The following is an 18,035-nucleotide window of genomic DNA, read 5'->3' as shown; positions in this document are numbered from 1 at the left end:
CAGTCCTACTAGGATAGTATGAGAGTTCCAGCTTATACATTGTTGCCAGTACTTGGTATTGTTGGCCTTTGATTATAGCCCTTTCAGTAGATGTGAAATAGGATCTCATTGTGCTTTGAAATTTGCATTTCCCTAATGACCAGTGAAACTGAACATTTTTGTATATGCTTATTTGGTAAAATAAGCATGTCCTCTTTGGAGAAATTTGCCCATTTTCTAATTGGATTGTTTTTTTGCTGTTGAGTTTTCACAGTTCTTTATATTATCTGGACGTTAAGTACTATGTCAATATATGTTATTGGGTGAGTATTCTTTAAATTCCACCAGGTAAAATTGGCTATTAGTGCTGTTTAATTCTATTCTATCCTTACTGGTTTTCAGCCTAATTGTACTATCAAGAGGAGGAGGGAAAAAAAAAGGATGTAAATTGTACAAGGTTACATTGCGTAGCATTTATCTGCTCTCATATATTCGCTGTGTTTTTTTAAACATTTAACATTATTACTAATAAGAATACCTAGAATACCTTGTTTTTTAAAAAAATTTAGGTATAATTGACTTATTCTCATATATTTTCAAATGCTCCCTGTGGGGAAGGAAGAAAGTTTTCCTCTACCCTTAAGGTTTTTTTTTTTTTTAAATGGAATCTCATAATTAAATCTACACAAAACAATACCAAGAGAAAATAACCAGATTTAATACATACATCTTCACAGGAGTCTCACATACACAAGAGTCAGAGACACCACAACGTGAGGGGTTCAAAGACAGAAAGGGGAAATGGGGTGTTTATGACATTCTCAGTTAAAGGTGAAGTAAGATGCTTTGGTATATCAGAGATGGGGAAGGTCAATTCATAGGATATGGTGATGAGAGTTTGCCCAGAAATTATTTCTGGTGATAACTCTTTTTATGGGCAAGGATCCTAATTTAAATTATTTAAGGGAGAGAGAAAAGTTTCTTGTGAGCCTGCAGGGTGTTAATTGCCTTCAGTTTGTAATACAATAAAATAATAATATGCCAAAGTGGAGTATTTTGGGGAAGCCTGTTTTGAACCTCTATATCCCCAGGCTTCTTCGTTTTTTCTCAAATAGTAGTTGTTTAACAGAACTCCTTAAAAATTTCCACTTTCCTTATTAACACATTTGCTCATGCTGTGTGTTCATCTTTTGTCCTTTTGTCATTTATATTGTAGGCTTCAGATGTATGCTGATAAACTGCAAATGATTTAGTTAAATACAAACTTTATATAGTGATAGTAGAGCAAACTGAGTGCTTCTCAGTGCATCTGTATTTCCATTCTTCAGTAGGTTATTCAACTACATTAAGTATCTAGTTCTAGTATCTGATTTTGGTGTACATCGTTAACATAGCATGGGACTGAACTGTGGTCTTTGCCAATTGTTTCCAAATAGCTCACAGGGAGAAATTCCAAATAAATCTTTGACACACTTTATACTGTCTATGTCTGGATTTCATTAAGTAATAAACAGATAAATTAGTAGGCATATAGAAGTAAATGCAACAATTAATCTGCCCCCTTTTTTTTTTTTGCATACCAGTTCTGATTTTTCTAAAAGAGAAAAGCGACCTTTTAAATGTCAGATCACAGTATAATTTCAGTGCCAGTCCCCAAATCATGTGTTTTTTAATACTAGGAGCATAATGAAAATTTGATGAATTTAAAGCTATAGGTTAAGTTGGCTTTGGTAGAAATTCAGCCTCACGTCATTACACATCAGAAGCACTACAAGTGATGTGGTTTTTTTTTAAGTTACAAGCACAAGTCACATGAAAAACATCTTTTCAGTTATAGACACTCTGCCTAGTGTCAGTGTATAGTTGTGCAGTGGGAGAAGGGGCCAGGATAGGAATAATATACCTGCAGTTTAACTGACATAGCCATATCTTTCCATTCTCAGGATAATGCTCTCAAAGTGATCCTGGCAGTAGTTCTGTTGCTCTGTAGTAGTGTAAGGGACCAGGAGGGATGGGCTGGCATTTTTAAATAGTGAAAGCCTCAACAAGATGGTGACATTTGCTGAAAGACTTGAAGGAGGTAATAGAATGAAAGTAATGAGGTAGGATGCAGAAATGCAGAGCCCTAGGACCTTAACAATTTTAAGAACTTGGCTCTTATAAAACTCTTGAATAAAATGTGAAGGTATTAGAAAGATTTGAGCAGAGAAGTGACATATGACATATTTTTAAAGGATAACTTTATCTCTCTTGAGGAATAGACTGAAAGGTGACGTGAGTGGTTTGTGCAGTAAGCCAGGCAAGAGGTGATGATGCTTGGATCAGAATAGTAGCAGTGGAGGTTGAGAAGTGATTGATTCTGGATATGTTTTGAAGGCAAGCTGACAGGTTTTGCTCGTGAGGTTATATATACAAAGTATACGAGGTCTGTCTGTCACAGGTGGGCACAGGTAACCAGGTTCTTGGTGATCAGGACAAAGAATTGAACCGAACACTCAGAGTTTATAGCAGAGAACATGGGAGCAGGCCAACTCCAAGCAGAGATTGACCTTATGGGCTGGAGGGATTCTATTATAGGGTGAATCGTTCCTGGCTAGTTTTGGTGGGCTTTTATTACGCATGTACAAGTAGTTGGATTACTTTAAAGCTACTGTGCATGTGATCTCCCATGATTTTCCCTGATTGGCCACTGGAGAAGGGGTTGCACAATGTTACTGAGCGGACCCCCTCCTTCTCCTGGGGTCCCCCTGTACTAGGTTTGCCTTGCTCACCACCAGGGAACCATAGCTCTCAATGCCAGAGATTGGTGAAAAGTTAAGGAATTGTTTATTCAAAAGTTGTACAGACTTAAGAGTAATGACTTAATGTCTTTGTTAAAATCCCAAAGTCCCTTAAAACACCCACAAACACACACAGTTCTTCCTTCTCCCCTTTGCCTGGCCTGGGGTGCCATATCTCAGGAAAAGAAATAGAAGTCTGTGGCTCAGGTAGCCCCTGGTTCTCCCCAGTAATCCATGCTTGGCTGGCAGGCCACTCTCGGTTCCCAATACCATCAGCTATGTCACTGGGATCTCTACTTCTTAATCTAGAACTACATGGCACCTTCTCATGGCCCACCAGCAAGCGTCCTTTCACCCCCTTCCTTCCCTCAGTGTCTCTCCTGCATTCTTCCAAACTGCTAAGCGAGAGCTCTGCATCGCTGCTACATCTTGCTTTCCAGCTTCCTAAGCTGCATGGCAAAGGGGGACCCAAACCCACATGGTTCCTCTTGTCATGGCTGCCACACCTGGGTTTAAATCCCAGTGCCAATCTTCCTCTGCAGCCCCATTTCCGACTCCCCCCACAATTGGCTACACCTGCCAGCATTCCCATATTTTTCCATCTTTGGGGGGCTGCCATAGTAAGTCTAGGCAGGTGTGGCCCTGTGGCATGGATCCAGTCATCTTCAGCCTGTCATGCAGGTGCTGTAACCAGGGGGAGTTGCCTCCTGGTTACATTCTGGGAGGAAGTCACTCCCATCTCCCTGGCTTAAAAGCACAGCCACAGCTATTTAACATATCCATGAAACCAGTTAAAACTTATATAGATGTGTTAAATGACCGTGCCTGAGGTTATTTGCAAAACTGTTGCTATGCAAAAAAACTCTTCAATGGCCCTGCTCCATGTGTCCCATGCCCTACTTCAGACTGGGGGAGTGAGGACATCCCATGTTTTTAATATTTCCTGGACACCCTGTGTTCTGGCCCCCATTATAAATCCTTCTTTGGGGAGCCCCCTGCTGCACCCTCTTACACATACAGAGGGTGTCCAGCCATGTAATAGGAAAAATAAAGACATTTATTGAAGAAGATATAAGAAACATGGTACATAGGACAGTGAAGCCTCAGCCCCCTTCAGAGTAGGCATCTTGAGTCCTCACACATTTTCCTGCATGCCATCAGCTATTCCATCATATTTTCCTGAATCTCATTGATCTGAAATCTCTTGCCTTTCAAAGGTGATTTTAGTTTTGGGAAAAACCAGAAGGTTCAGGGTGCCAAACCGAGGCTGTAGGAGGGCTGAGTCACCTGGGTGATTTGATGTTTCACAAAAAAATACTGCACAAGACATGATGCATGAGCGGCTGGGTTGTCATGATGAAGCTGCCAGTCACCAGTTGCCCATAACTGTGGCCTTCTGAATCATCTGAATAGTTTCCACGGAGGACTATTCAAGCTTAGTACAAATTTTTTTGCAAATTATTTGCTCTACTCATTCAGTCATTTTGAATGTGATGGCCTCACTGTACACATGCTCACTTAACAGTTTACTGCCTCTACTGACTAGTACAGTGAAGTTGTCATTGTTCATGCATGCGCATGCCAGTCCATTTTCCTTGACTGCCAGGTTACATCAGTGTTGTGCAAACCATTCTCATATTAACAGTGTCTGGACTCCTTCTGGGCACACCTCTGATAAGAAGAAATGAAGGATGTCACTAAGATTTTTGCCTTAAAGAATAGCTCTGACCCTGACTGGTGTGGCTTAGTGGGTTGGCTGTTTTGTGAACCAAAAGGTTACTGATTCGATTGCCAGTCACAACACATGCCTGGGTTGCAGGCCAGGTCCCCCAGTTGGGGCATGCTAGAGGCAACTGATGTTTTTCTCCCTCTTTCTTCCTCTTTCCCCTTCTCTCTAAAAACAAATAAACAAACAAACAAACAAAATCCTAAAAAAAAAAAAACAGAATAAAACTGGAAGAGTAGAGTTGCCATTCACTGAGATGAGGAAGACTGCGTGAAAAATGAGAGTTTGGGTGAAAGATGAGTTCAGGTTTGGCCATGTTAAGTTTGAGATGCCTGTTAGACATCAAAATGAAGCTGTTGATCAGGCATTTGGAAATATGAGCATGGAGTTCAGGAAAGGATCTGGCATGAATATATAAATTGGAAGTCATCCAATATATTAAGGATATACTGGATGTGAGTACTGAAAGAGTGAATATAAGTGGAAAAAAGAAATCCAAATATTGGGGAGGAATCAGCAAGGAGATAAAAGGAGTGGCCAACAAAGGGAAGATAACCAAACTAACTGATGAAAATGTTTCAGCAAGATGAGAATGATCAACTTTGTTAAATGCTGCTGATAATATTAATGAAGATGAGTCCCAAAAATCAGTTTTTGGATTTAAAGGAAGTCATTGGCTTGAAAGCTGAACTGGAGTGGGTTTTAGAAAGTGTGGGAGAAGAAAAGAGGGAAATGTTTTTCCAGTGATCTTTTGCTGTAGGTGGAGGCAGAAACATGTAATGTTAGCTTGAGAGGGAAGTGCAGTCAAGCAAAGATTTGTGTTTTGTTTTTTAAAATACAGAGAATAATGGCATATTGCATGCTGATAGGAATGAGTTAATAAAGAAGGAAAAAAATTAAAAGAATTGGTGGGCAGTGTCTTTTAGTTAGTGGGGTAGGAGATCTAGGGCACAGTGGAATGGTTGGATTTGAATAGGAGCAAAAATAGTCATAGGAAAGAAGCAGAGTATGTGGGTATAGATACTCATTGGTAGATAGATGTGATAGAAGTTTGTAGACAATCTCTTCTTGTTGCATCAGTTTTCTCAGTAAAATATGAAATGAGTCTATTTCAAGAAGAACCATTGACCTAAGAAATGGACATTTCTTGAATGACAGGTCGAATTTTGGAACCAGAATTAGAGAATTTTGGGGGATAAACTAAGGTTTATCATTACGGTACCTGAAGGATTTCAGAGGAGTCTGCAAAACTTCAACCATCTTAGTTCTTTCTAGAATATCTCTTTTAGAGTTTTCCTTTTAGAATAAAGGCTCTTTCTTTTTGTACTGTCATGGTGAGATATAATACTGTATCTACATCTATATCTGTATAGGATGAAACCCAAGATCTTTATCCCAATTTATGGAGTTTCACCTGTCTTAGTATATAATGTCTTATCCCTTTTTAATCAGTTACACATAGCAGGTTGCAGAGTCTAAGGATCCAGGCAGAAGCCCAAGTAATGCTATAAAAAATCAATTTTTATAGTCTTTTAAATTTGAAATAATTTTAGTTTCACAATAATTGAGGGAAATGAGTTCTTTTCTATGTTGATCCTAGGTTTGCCTTATTCTCCTTATTAATTTCTTGCTTTTTATCTTTTGAGGCTCTCTTATTTGGTTATTCATATATAAGATTGTTACAGCAATCTGGTAAATCAAACATCTGTAATCATGTGATAACCTGCACTAACCCTACTGATGTTTACCATCTATTTGTTCTGTTCTCTCTCTCTTCGTTAGAATTTGCTTGATATCTTTTTCTATCCCAGTGCCATTAATCATTTCATGTCCTTATGCTTTAGGTAGTTATTTTAGAAATAGAATATAACAAAGTTTTTTTAAAAAAAATATTTTTGATTTTGAGAGTATGTTTATTAAAGCTGGTGGCAGTGAAACAAAGGAAGGGCTTAGGGTAGAAGAAGCAACAGGAGAGAGCCTAGGTGGTGCTCTGCTTTGGCTCCCTAGGAACTTTACAGAAAGAAGTGAGCTAAGGCAGGGCTGCTGTTAGCTCACTGAAAAGTCAGAGAAAAGGCCTTGGAGACATGTTAAGGGGATAAGCCCAGGATGAGCTGCTGCTACCCCTTGCTCTCCTGGTTGCGAATCTCATGGGTACCCTTAAGTTTAGGAGATACATGCCTAAGAGGGAAGAAAGGTGTGGGCATGCTCCAGAGAGAGCCCACTGCAAGGTTTTATTGTTTTAGTTAAACCCAACATCACTTTTAATTGGCTCTTAAGTGATTACATCAGCCCCTCTTGAGGTTTTGGCCCACAGTGGGAATCTCAAACTTGATTTCCTTCCTTTCTGTTTATTTGAAGCAGCCGTATCTGCATAGCATTGTAGATTTAGTAACCTAAATCACACCAGACTTAAATGACATGATTCTCATATTTTAGGTGTACTGTCATCAGGAACCATGTAATATGTATAATATGTAATAAAATATTAAGTAAATTGAAAAACAGTTTAGTATAGAACTATTTTTATGTATTTGTAATTATTTCCTTATAATATTAGTGGGTTAATTTATAAACCATCTTCTAAAACTTTTTGTTTTAGTCCCAGAAATCCTGGATAGAAAGCACTTTGACCAAGAGGGAATGTGTATACATTATACCAAGTTCCAAAGACCCTCACAGGTAAGCATACCTTTGTTTCTTCTGTCCCTTCCAAGAAATTTAGACGTAAATTGTATTGCTAATTTATTTATTAAAAGGCAGTTATTAATGAAATTATTTGTAGTTACTGTTAGTTTTTTTGCTTACTGTTTTAATTGTTCTACTTACAATGTAACATCACATTTTTTAACCAGAGAGTATAAATGGCATTTACTGGGTCACATGGCTAATAATTCATAGAGGTGGGATTAAACTTTAGATCTTTTTCATTCAGTATGCCAGTTCTAAAATAAAGTACTCTTCTTTCATTGAGAGAAAGTTATAATCTTGCTTTATTAAAAAATAGATTATATTATCATTAACTGAATTTATTTCCTGTAATTGTTCATTTCATTTTGCAATTGAAATAATGAAAATACTCATTAGGTGTTAAAGAAATAGCAAGCTGTTATTAATTAAGTTTCCTTTGCTGTAGCTGTTCATATGAGACATAATTTATAAACACAGTTACCTGGTCATTTCTTTCTACACTAAATTGAATTTTAAAATTAACTTTATATGACTAGGTTAACAAGTGGATTTATAAGGTACCAAAACTTATAAGTGAAAGTCTCATTTAAATTCCCCTTCCTTAAGGAATAATATTGCCTATTTCTTGGAATACCTTCCAGAAATAGATACATAGTATTTTACTGTGTATAATGTACTCCTGTGTATAATGCACACCCACGGTTTTGTGTACATTATACACAGGGTTATTATACCCATGGTATGTAATCATTATACCTATGTATAGTGCACGTCCTTATTTTTCCCTCAAAGATAAGGGCAAAAAAAAGCATGCATTATACATGGTAAAATACAGTAGTCTTTGCATGTCCAAATGGATATCTGTCTACTCCTCCCTCTCCACTTTTAAATACATACTGTTCAGTCCATTGTGTTTGTTATACTTGGCGATAATTCCAAGATACCTTGTTCTTTTTTTTTCTACTTTATTTTTTTATTGTTTATTCTATTACAGTTGTCCCAATTTTTTTTTCCCTTTTGTCCCCTCCACCCAGCCCATCCCTCTGTTCCACAGTCAGTCCTCTCTCCGTTTTCCTGTCCAGGAGTCATTCATACATATTCCTTGACTAACCCCTTCTCCTTCCACCCATTCTCCCTTCTCTCCTCCCCTTCCTACAGCTATCAGTCTGTTCCATGTCTCTGACCATTTTGTTCTCATTGCATCTTTTTAAATTATATGCTTTATCATAGTTTGTAGTAGTCCTTACTGATGGACATTTTAGCTATTCTGTCTTATTTTTTTCTTTTTCTTGTTTTTTGCTGTTTGGCAAAATAATGCTATAGTGAATAACCTTGTACCTTAATCATTGTACAGATGTGACAGATATTTTCTTTAGCCTATACTTTTAGTACTGGAATTAGATTTTGAGAAGGAGTCTGCACTTTTTATTTTGATGAATATTACCAAATTGCCCTTTATAGAGATTATATCAATTTATACTCCCATCAACAGATATGAGACTACTATAGACTATATTTTTACCAAGATACTGTCTTAAAGGTTTTTAAAAATGTTTTATATTAAATGCCTTTTCTTACATATATTATTACTGTGAACTATATGTTCATATATTATCCTTTTTTATATTGATTTGATGAAGCTATGTATATTAGGGAAAGTAACCTTTTGTTTGCAAATATTTTTTCTCAGCTTGTTTTTAGACTTGATTAGTGGCACATTTTGCCATGTAGAAATGTTTTATTTTTGCATTGTTAAATCTATTAGTTTTTTTTCTTTTATGGTTTCTGGATTTTATGTTTTACTTAATTGTATTTTAATATGGAAACCATGTGAGTTAAAAAAGTATTTAATGTAAATCATACAAACATATGACATGTACTGAAAACTTAAACTATATAATTTTTCCTTGTTTTGTACTTGTATATGGGTTTTCTATAGTTTAGTTTAAACTAATAATTTTACCCTTTAAGTAATAAATTTACCTTGTTTGTAGATGCCTTCCAGGATGTCAAATTTGTCAGCAACTTGTCAGGTAAGTTTAATAATCTAACTCTATTGCACAAAATTTTAAAAACAAAACCAGTCTGTTAAGAGATATCAGAATACAGTGGGATAATATTCATAGGCTATTATAGTTGAGGCTTACTTTACTCAGACCTGGAAAATGAGGAACCAGGTAAGTTTGCTTGAAACTCAGGTGAAGCTACCTGAGGAGAGTTCTAAAGTTAAATGTGAATTAGTTGGGTAAAGATTGAGGGAAAGTGAGTTTAGGCAGAGAGAACAGCATCTGGGAATACCTGACGGTAAAAGAGATTATGGTTCTGTCACAGATCTTGAGAATTTAGTATGTCAGATGGATGTTAGAGAGATCTGAGTCTAGAAAAATGAGTAGGGGCCAGATCATTTCAGCTCTCTGTGCATATGCCACATATCATTGATTTCATATTAAAAGGATATTGTATAGGGAAGTGAGAAGCTTAATAGATTCTCTCTCCCTCTCTCTGTAAACACAGTTGTCATTTTTCAGACATTGAATTGGGAGAAAAAATTAGTTTGGAAAGTTTTGGAGTGAATCTGGCAAACATTCAGAGCCTGAATTAAGATAGTGGCTATGATGATCAATGAAGAGAACTAGACATATTTAAAGGGATTAAATAGGATAAACTCAACAGGATTAAGTGGATGCATAGAGAAAAGGGAAGATTTGAGACTACCTAAATTTCTTACTTGGGCAACTAAGTAAATAGTACTGTTCATTAAAGAATGTAAGAGGAAGATGAATAGGTTGGTAGTCTGGGAACAGTAGTGTATGGAATGAGTTCATTTTAGATGTACTAAATTTTACTATCTCTGATCTACCTCCTTTCTTCCCCTAGAAGGGAAATTCCATTTGGTGTCTTTGTATTCAAGCTGAAGAACTTCCTTTAGCCTTTGGTATAATGCAGATATACTGGAGATGAATTTTTTCAGCTTGGTTTATCAGAAAATGTTAATTTTACACTCTTAATTAAAAGATATTTTCACTAGATGGAGAATTGTGAATTGATGTTTTTTCATTCTAGCACGTTAAAGATATCACTATATTGTATTCTGGCTCTTGTTTGTACTGAGAAGTCAGCTATCCTTAATGTAGCTGCTCTTCTGTATGTAATGGGTCTTTTTTCCCCCCTTGCTACTGTAAAGAAATTTTTTCTGTATTTTTGGTTTCCAGCAATAGGTCTATAATGTGCCCGAGAATGATTCTCTTTGTAGTTGCTCTGCTTGTGTAAATATTTGGAAGTTCATGTTTTCCACCAAAGTGGGAAGTCTTCAGCCATTGTTTAATATTTCTGCCTCATTCTCTTTTCTCTCTCAGAGACTACTGTTATACCTGTGTTAGATTGCTTGATGTTTTTCACAGGTCACAGACACGATTTTTTTTATTACAATTTTTTTCATATATCAAACTTACATTGCTCTGTCTTTAGGTTTGTTAAACCTTATTTCTGCAGTTTTCAGTATGTTGTTTCGCCCATCCATTGAATTTTTCATCATGTGAATTATATTTTTTTAATTCTAGATTTACATTTGATTCTTTATTACTGCAGTTTCTATGTCATTAGAAGTCCTTTAATGCAGATTAAAATCTTTGTTTACTAATTTGAACATCTGTGTCATTTAGGGTCTGTTTCTTTTGACTCCTTTGTTTCTTGAATATGAGTCACATTTACTTTTCTTAAATTTTATTTTTTGAATACAGTTTACATTCAATATGTTATTTTGTATTAGTTCCAGATGTAGAACACACTGGTTAGTCAGTCATATATTTTATAAAGTGCTCCCCCTGAGATTTCCACTACCTACCTGGTACCATGCATAGTATTACAGCATTATTGACTATGCTGTACTTTACTTCCCCGTGACTATTTTGCAACTACCAATCTGTACTTCTCAGTCCCTTCACCTTTTTCACCCAGTCTCCCAGCCCCTCTCCCCTCTGGCAGCCATCAGTCTGTTCTCTGTATCTATGAGTCTGTTTCCTGTTTTATTTGTTCATTTATATTGTCCTTTAGATTCCACATGTAAGTGAAATCATATGGTATTTGTCTTTCTCTGACTGACTTATTTCACTTAGCATAAAACATGCTGTTGCAAATGGTAAGATTCCATTCTTTTTTATGGCTGAGTAGTATTTCTTTGTATATACGTCTGCTTTATGCACTTGTCCACTGATGGGTACTTGGGTTGCTTGCATATCTTGGCTATGGAAAATAACACTGCAGTGAATGGAGGGGTGCACATATTCCTTTGCATCAGTGTTTTGGGTGTCTTTGGATATATATACCTAGAAGTGAAATTGCTGGGTCGTAAGGCAGTTGCATTTTTAACTTTTTGAGGGCCATCCACAAGTTTTCCATAGTGGCTGCACCTATCTGCCTTCCCACCAACAGAGCACTGGGATTCAGTTTTCTCCACATCCTCGTCAGCTCTTGTTGTTTGTGGATTTATTGATGACAGCCAATCTAACAGGTGTGAGGTGGTATCTCATTGTGGTTTTATTTTGCATTTCTCTGATGATTACTGAGTGTTGGTTGCTGTTGTTGTGTCTGTCAGTGGGGTTAACTCTCAATCTAGCTGACTATGAGGATTGACACCAAACACAGTGTACATGCTGCTATGCAGGACCTGACCCCATGAAGTGGCATTTGTCCCAGCAGGGTCTGGTGCCTGACCAGGGTTTTTGTTTTTTTATTTTGGTTTTTTTTGGGGTGGGGGGTAGGTGCAGGTTGTGCCTCTTACGGAGCTAACTGGATCATGTTCTGATATGGTCTGAAGTTTGACACTATGTTTATTGGTTCTGGGACCTCTTAGAAGGGTTTCTGGTGCATGTCAATTTTGGATGCTGCCTGTTGCCAGCCCTGGGCTACTGGTTTTGAGCCGCAAAGCAGTCAACAGTTTTGGGGTACTTATGCTGATCCCAGTGTAGGTGGGAGGGCCCAAGCTCCCTATTAAGGCCCATTGACCAGCTGTATTTCACCAGCCCTGACTCAGCAGATAGATCAGCAAAAGGTCCAGGACACCCAGTCACTGAAAGAGCCTCTGGCAGTATGCAAATTTTGTGAGGTAGGTTCTCAGTCCCTAGGTAGGGGCAAATGTGTTCATCAGGTTGATACAGACTTAAGCTCAGTGCCATACTGGATCTGAGGTCACTAAGCAAGTCTGTATTTAATTTCCTCCCTCCCTCCATCTCTCCCTCAGTCTCTCCCTCTGTCTCTCCCTCTCTCCTTCCCTCCCTCCCTCCTGTCTACCTTCTTATTTTCCATTACTGTTTAGTACCCTTAAAAGTCACAGTGTACACCAAAGACAGCTGCCACCCGCTTGGGGCATGTAGACCTTTGTGGTGGCATCTCAGGGAGTTGTCAGAGTGAGAGCAGTAGAGTTCATCAGGCTAACCAGACTAATATTTGGCCATGTGGAGGGAAGTGTCTGCACAGGAATGGTGGTATCAGTTGGACTTGTGAGGGAAAATTGGCCCTTGCCCTAGAGCTACATAACTCAGTCTCTCTCTGTATCTCTGCCACCCCCATGTCTACCTGGACCTCCTCAAGGGTCCTCCAAGAAAGTGTGCACCACAGTACCACAAGCTGAGGTTGTTTGTGGCCAACAGGCTCCTCTACAGGGCGTGAGCTTTGCATGGCACCACCACAAGGAGTTGGGAGGGTGGGCTAGTACATTCCCCAAGGCTGATGCCGCGTGGAGGGAAGTGCTCAGCTCAGGAATGGAGGCATCTTTGGGTAGTGTGGGAGAGGGACTCAGCACAAGGACCTTAGCAGCTGTCCCTTCAGCATGCTCCCAAAGCAGCACAACTCGTTCTCTTCCTGTATGACTCCAGTTCACTTTGAGCCCACTTCCTTCCACCAGAGCCCAGGGTGAGTGTGGCAACAAATGAGATTTTGTGCACTGGCCCTTTAACAGGACACCTGGGTTTATAGCAAACTCCTGGGTCTCTCCCTGGGGACACATCCTGGCTGCTTTTCATAGATGTTATGCAGGTACCTCTTCCAAGCACTGCTGCTCCTCTGGGCTGCCAGCATGGGGTTGAGACCCCTTACTCTTGTGGTATCTCTTTGAACTTGAGATATCCCTTCTGATTCTCAACCTAACCTCTGTGTGTGGGTTTGGGGTCAGCCCTTTCATGTCTTTGCCCTTCCTTCCAGTCTTGATGTGGACCTTCTGTACATCCTTGGTTATAAGACTTGTGTTCAGCTAGTCTTCAATTGGTTATTCAGGTTGACTGTTCTATAACTTAGTTGTAATTCTGTTTTGGTGCTGGGGGAGGTGAGTGTAATTTTACCATGTTGGATCCTGTTATGAGCCACATTTTCTTTTCCCCATCTGTCTACTAATGTTTTATTGTGTGTCTTGAATATTGTGGGTGATTCACTTAGGGGTCTGGACTATGTCATCTTCTTTTAAAGGGTGTTCAATTTTGTTCTAATGTGATTAAATTATTGACTTTTTGGGGGGGTCCCATTTGCTTGATTTTTATTTGTTAGGGCATCTCTATTTTTATTATAAACTTAGTGCTAGGATATAGATCTTACACTTGAGGTATAGATAGCTCTTAGAGTCTTAGGTGAGTGCACAGGATGCTCAGTAAATACCTTTTCACTCTGAACTAAAACTGCAGTTTCTCCTAGCTTTTTATAACTCTATTCTCAGACACAGAAGGTGATTTCTGCTAAGTGTCACAGAGCCTTGCCTAACATAGATACAGCTTACTTCGTGGCTAAGAACCCATGGTGAATTCTCATGCAAATTTGTGTGTCTCTCTGTGTAGCCAGCCCTCTTCCCTGGTCCACTATTAGGAATTCAGCTGTTTCACCAGCTCAGAATTCTATTCCTGCCTCCTTGCTTAGCTCAGTGACAGTGCCATTTCCTTCCTGGGCATCACCTCTATGCATAATGGTTGAAAATTGCCCCAGGTTGGTACAACCGTGGAGAATCATCTCATATTTTCCTAATTTCAAGGATCAAATCCCATGCTTCCTCTTCTTCAGTGCTAGAAAGCAGTTATCTCATCTGTTATGTCCATTTTTGTCAGGAGTCTCCAAGACAACCCCTAGGTTTGGTAATTAGCTAGAGGAACTCAAAAGACTCAGAGTATATTGGTATTCATGGCTAAGATTTAATAAGTATGGTGATATCTGTATTGAGGAAGTTCCCTCCTTTTCACCTTTGCTGAAAATCAGTGATCAGTGGGTGTTGAATTATGTTGGTCTTTTCAATGAGCAAGCTCTTTTAAAAATTGATTTTCTTCATTGTTCTCTTTTCTGTTTCATTGTGTTCTCTTTTGATTCTGTGGGCTTACTTTGTGTTTCATTTGCTTTTTTTAGTTTTTAGGTAGAACTTTAGTATTGCCTGTAGGTCTTTTCTAATTTAAACTATATACTATACATTTTTATTTTGTAGAGTATTTTTTATATTGTAAAATATATGTAACTGCACACTGAAATTTTTACTCTAAAACACTGTACGATTGCATGTTGCATTTTTATTTTAATTTTTATTGTATTTTTATTACCATTTATCCCCTAAATACTCTGCATCTCGCGTGTATTTTGATATTAGCTTATTGTCATTTTGTTATAAATTTCTAGTTTCCTTTGTTACTTTCTTTTATCCATGAGTTAATTAAAAAGTGTGTCATTTAATTTTTAAATACTTAGGATTTTCTAAATATGTTTTTTATTGGTTTCTAGTTTAATTGCATTGTTTTATTGTTCAAGTTCATTGTAGACAAAGTATGTCTAAGAACATATTTTGTATGATTTCCATCTTTTTTAGTTTCTTGAGACTCAGAATATGGCCAATCTTGGTGAATACTTCCTGTGCACTCGAGTAGAGATTTTATTTTGTTGTCATATAGAGTGTTCCACAAACTTCTATTAAATCACTAGATTGGCTCATAGTTTTGTTCAAGTTTTATAAGATTCTAATTTGATAGTTTTTCTCCTTTTAGTACTTAAAATATGTAACAGTGGCCTTTTGACTTTCACATTTTTTGATGAGGTATCTGCTGTCATACATACTTTTTCTGTACATGATGTGACAATTGTACTTTGGCTGCTTTTAAGACTTTCTCTTTATCACTGACTTTTAGCAGTGCACTAGTGTGATTTCCTCAAACTCATTTTGCTTATTTCTTATTGGACTGCTCAGATTTGTTAGTCAAATAGTTTTCAAATGTTTATTTCTACTCCCTCCTTTCTGGGACTTGAATTATGTGTATATTGAACTACTTGAAATGATTCCACAGGTCACTAATGTTCTTATTCCTTTTGTTCCCCTAGTATTTTCTCTTCAGTGTTTCAATTTGGATAGATTCTATGGCTGTGTCCTCAAGTTTACTGGGTTTTTTGTTTGTTTGTTTATTTGTTTGTGGTGTTTAATATGTTATACATCCCACCCTATGACATTTTCATTTCAGCTATTGTATTATTTTTAGATGTCCTGGTTGGACTTTTAAAAAATAAAAATAAAAATAAACTTTTCTAGTTCCTCCCTCATTTTGTTCATGTTTTCCTCTACCTTCCCAAACATATTCTTAATAGTTTGAATTTATTCATAATAGTTGTTTTAGTGTTTTCTTCTAATTGTATCTCTATACAATTTCTAGGTCTTCATTTGTGGTATTTTCTTGTATTCTTCTGCTTTTACACATGTCCAGTAATTTCTGATGGCTGTTGTAAACTGTGAATTTTATGTTTGGGTGCTGGATTTTGTTGTATTTCATTAGGGAGTTTTGGACTTACTTTAGCATTCAATTAAGTTACTTTGGATTAGTTGGTTCCTGTCATGTCTTGCTCTTAATCTTTGTCAGGGCACATGCAGTCTAGGTCTTATTTAGCCTTTCTGATTAGGCATTACTTTTCTTAGGACCCTATTAGAGGCCTTCTGTCTTAGGAGATCTCTTCATTCTGGCCGGCAGGAACACAAACCTTTGATGCCTTTGATGAACTTTAGGAATTATTTGGCCTACTGCTGTCTAGCAATTCTTAATTGCTGTCTAGCCTTGGGTAGTTTATTCTTGCTGATGCTTAAGGAGATACTCTGCATATATCTGAAGCTCTTTCTGTTTAGATCTCTCTTCATTTTGTTTTCTGCCCCTCAAACTCTAGCTCCCTTGGCTTCTACATAGTTGAATTGATTTCTTTTTTATCAAAACAATGAGATTGCCCAGTGGGTTCCTACTTCCTAAATAGTGGTACAGTTAGTGCTTACAGATAGAATGAAAACCCTTTGCCCTGGCCCGAGACCACCATTATAGTCAGTATATAGGTTAATTTGCATTTTCTCGAATCCTGTATACATGGAATCATATAAATATGTGCTTTTTGGTGGCATCTAGCTTTTCATTCAGCATGATGAAGTTGAGATTTATCCTTATTATTGTGCCTATTAGTGGTTCATTTCTTATAGTAGCCTATTATATGGCTGTACTACATTTCATAGATGCTCACTATATTTAGAATGCTACACCATCATATACTAATGTATTTATACTATTTCAGTGCTGTAATGAAGGTATTAATTTAGCTAGCCTAAAATCAGCAGGTCAGATTTTTTTATACGATTGATTGGTTCATTCATTTTAATTTAGTGTTTTAATGACTAATTTTTTGAAAGTCTTCTTAAAATTTTATTGTTTTTTTATTAGGTGTTTTTGTGGTCGCTTGGTCAAGCAACATGCTTGTTTTACTGCAAGTCTTGCCATGAAATACTCGGATGTGAAATTGGGTGAGCATTTTAATCAGGCATTAGAGGAGTGGTCTGTGGAAAAGCATACGGAACAGAGCCCAACGGATGCTTATGGAGTCATAAATTTTCAAGGGGGTTCTCATTCCTACAGAGCTAAGGTATGTCACATATTTGATTTTTTACTTCATCTTATTATCTAAATAATACACCCTTATTATCTGACAGTTTATATAATGCTATGTCAGAAAATCAGTCTCGGTCATTCCTTTATGCATTTTTAGTTCTTTATATAGGTGAATACAAATATAGAATTGTTATATATTGGTGACTTGAAACTTTTATCATTATAAAATGTCTTCTATCACTTGTCATTTTTGTTTGCTTTTTCAGTAATCTGTAAGTATACCTAATTTTTTCATTTCTTTTACTTTTAACCTTTCCTTATATTTAAGGGCTTTCTTTTCAAATTTTTAAAAAATATTGTGTACTATATCACTTTTTGTTTCCTTTTTTGTGTCTTTTGGATTAGGTATTTTTTATTATTTTTCTCCTTCCTCATTAGCATGCTATTTATGTATTATTTTTCTATTTTGTATATTTTAACTTGCTATTATAAGCTAGTACTTTTACTACTTGCTGGCAGTGCAAGAACCTTTAGAGTACTTGTAACTGCATTTATTTCCCTTATGGCTTACATGCTTTTGTTGGCATGAATTTTATTTCTTTGTGTATTTTTAACCCCCAAGACATATTGTTTTAAATTTAGATTTAACAGCATTTTACTCTTTATGTTGTTCTGCCTGCCTCCTTGTCTTGATGGGAAAAGAGTGCTCCTATCTTTAAGTTTTCAAATTCTCATGGATCCTTCCTTATTCCACAAGCTTTCACTGCCTTGATAGCTCTCTGATACCTCAAAAAGGATGTTATTTATATTTTAGTATCTCTAGTGCCCAGGGGTAGAGGGTAGAGATAGTTCAAAGCAATGTAGCAATGTAGTTCATCATTTCTGCAAGTGGAATTCCTTGTTGATTCCTGACTATGTGTATGTGTGTTATCTAAAACATACATGTTTTAAATTTATATGTAACATGATATATGTATGTTATACATAAAACATGTT

General features: G+C 37.0%; 1 protein-coding gene across 2 annotated transcripts in view; it reads left to right on the top strand.

Annotated features, from left to right (window-relative positions):
* The window catches only part of TRPM7 (transient receptor potential cation channel subfamily M member 7), a 133,102-nt gene that overhangs the window by 17,955 nt on the left and 97,112 nt on the right, over window positions 1–18,035 (top strand). For both annotated transcript variants that reach the window (XM_036033432.1, XM_036033441.1), the window contains exons 2-4: window positions 7,085–7,164; window positions 9,168–9,206; window positions 16,875–17,073. In XM_036033432.1, coding sequence (XP_035889325.1) covers window positions 7,085–7,164; window positions 9,168–9,206; window positions 16,875–17,073 — 318 coding nt within the window. The remainder of the gene's footprint in view (window positions 1–7,084; window positions 7,165–9,167; window positions 9,207–16,874; window positions 17,074–18,035) is intronic.

This window comes from Phyllostomus discolor, chromosome 1 (assembly GCF_004126475.2).
Source record: "Phyllostomus discolor isolate MPI-MPIP mPhyDis1 chromosome 1, mPhyDis1.pri.v3, whole genome shotgun sequence".
In the NCBI taxonomy this organism is placed as follows: domain Eukaryota; kingdom Metazoa; phylum Chordata; class Mammalia; order Chiroptera; family Phyllostomidae; genus Phyllostomus; species Phyllostomus discolor.
Note: the sequence above shows the minus strand (reverse complement) of the source record. Positions and strands in the feature narration are given on the sequence as shown.